Source organism: Quercus robur, chromosome 6 (genome assembly GCF_932294415.1).
Source record: "Quercus robur chromosome 6, dhQueRobu3.1, whole genome shotgun sequence".
Lineage (NCBI taxonomy): Eukaryota > Viridiplantae > Streptophyta > Magnoliopsida > Fagales > Fagaceae > Quercus > Quercus robur.
Window position 1 is genome coordinate 8,523,394 of NC_065539.1, and position 1,319 is coordinate 8,524,712.

At 45.3% G+C, this 1,319-nt stretch overlaps 1 protein-coding gene across 1 annotated transcript; it reads left to right on the forward strand.

Moving 5' to 3' along the window:
• Nucleotides 1-249: 249 nt before the first annotated feature.
• LOC126732593 (coproporphyrinogen-III oxidase 2, chloroplastic-like) lies at nt 250-1,067 on the forward strand. The gene has a single exon (XM_050435539.1). It carries the CDS (start codon nt 348-350, stop codon nt 1,026-1,028), a length of 681 nt encoding a protein of 226 aa, XP_050291496.1. The 5' UTR covers nt 250-347; the 3' UTR covers nt 1,029-1,067.
• The last annotated feature ends 252 nt before the right edge of the window (nt 1,068-1,319 follow it).

Consider the following 1,319-nt stretch of genomic DNA (forward strand, 5'->3'; position numbering starts at 1 on the left):
CCGCCGCCGACGACTTTTTTCCACCGCCGTCGTCGCCGCTACCACCACCACCGCCACCAACGACTTTTTTTTACTTACTCCATGTTGCCGGTAAACGGCCAGCCTGTTGTTTTTGAAGTTTTACTCAAAAAGAACAAACTCGTGAAAAAGTCAGTCCATCCATCCACAACATCACCACAGTACTGTTTACTGTAAACAACACCCCTTATCATATCATATCATCATATATTAATATCCCAACTTTCTCTCTTCAATAAATTTCTTCATCACACTCTACTATATCTTCTTCAGATATATATTCATTTTCCTACATCAAAATTTGATTCAAACCAAACCAAACCAAACCAATGTCACCACCAACAACAGCGAGTGCCATTGTCTTATCGTCATCTTCATCCTCCTACTTCACTCTTTTCCCTCTCACCTCAACCTCACCAAAATCAAAACCCACCACCAAACTCTCCTTCAATTTCTCCAAAACCCAAACCCGCAATCTCACACTCAAAACAACAACAACAACAACAATTCGATCCGCAGTTTCCATCGAAAAAGAAGTCCCAGAAACCGAACGACCCAACACATTCCTCCGCGAATCCGACGACCATGATTCCCCATCATCATCATCATCTTCATCCTCCACCGTCCGATCCCAGTTCAAGAAAATGATAAGGAAACCACAGGACAGCGTGTGCAAAGCAATCGAAGGCGCCGACGGTGGAGCTAAGTTTAAGGAAGATGTGTGGTCGAGGCCTGGTGGCGGCGGAGGCATAAGTCGAGTTCTTCAAGACGGTGCCGTTTGGGAGAAAGCTGGGGTTAATGTTTCTGTCTTTTATGGGGTTATGCCACCGGAGGCTTACCGTGCCGCCACCGCCTCCGCCGAGGTGAAGCCGGGCCCCGTTCCGTTCTTTGCTGACGGCGAGGGACGGCGTGGGCTGGGCTGGTCTGTGGCGGCGACGGTGATGAGTGAGGCAGGAGTGATTTGGGAGATGAGAGTGAGGGAGAAGGAGATTGAGGGAGAAGGAGATTGAGAGTGAACGGAAGGAGATAGAAAATAAAAGAATGAAAAAAAAAGGGGAATGAGCGATTATTTTAATCGGTTGCTGCTTAAAATATTATTATTTTTTTTTAGATGAGCGCTACAGTGCACATCTATATATAGATATGCACTGTAGCAAATCAGCCAAATATTTTGGCTTTGGCTCCACTGCTGTGAGCTTGTTTTGCAATATTTGTGGAGCTAAAATAGCATTATAGCTTTTTAGCTCCACTGCTGCAAATGCTCTTAGAAATCATCCAATAGCTCAACAGTGAAGAATCTA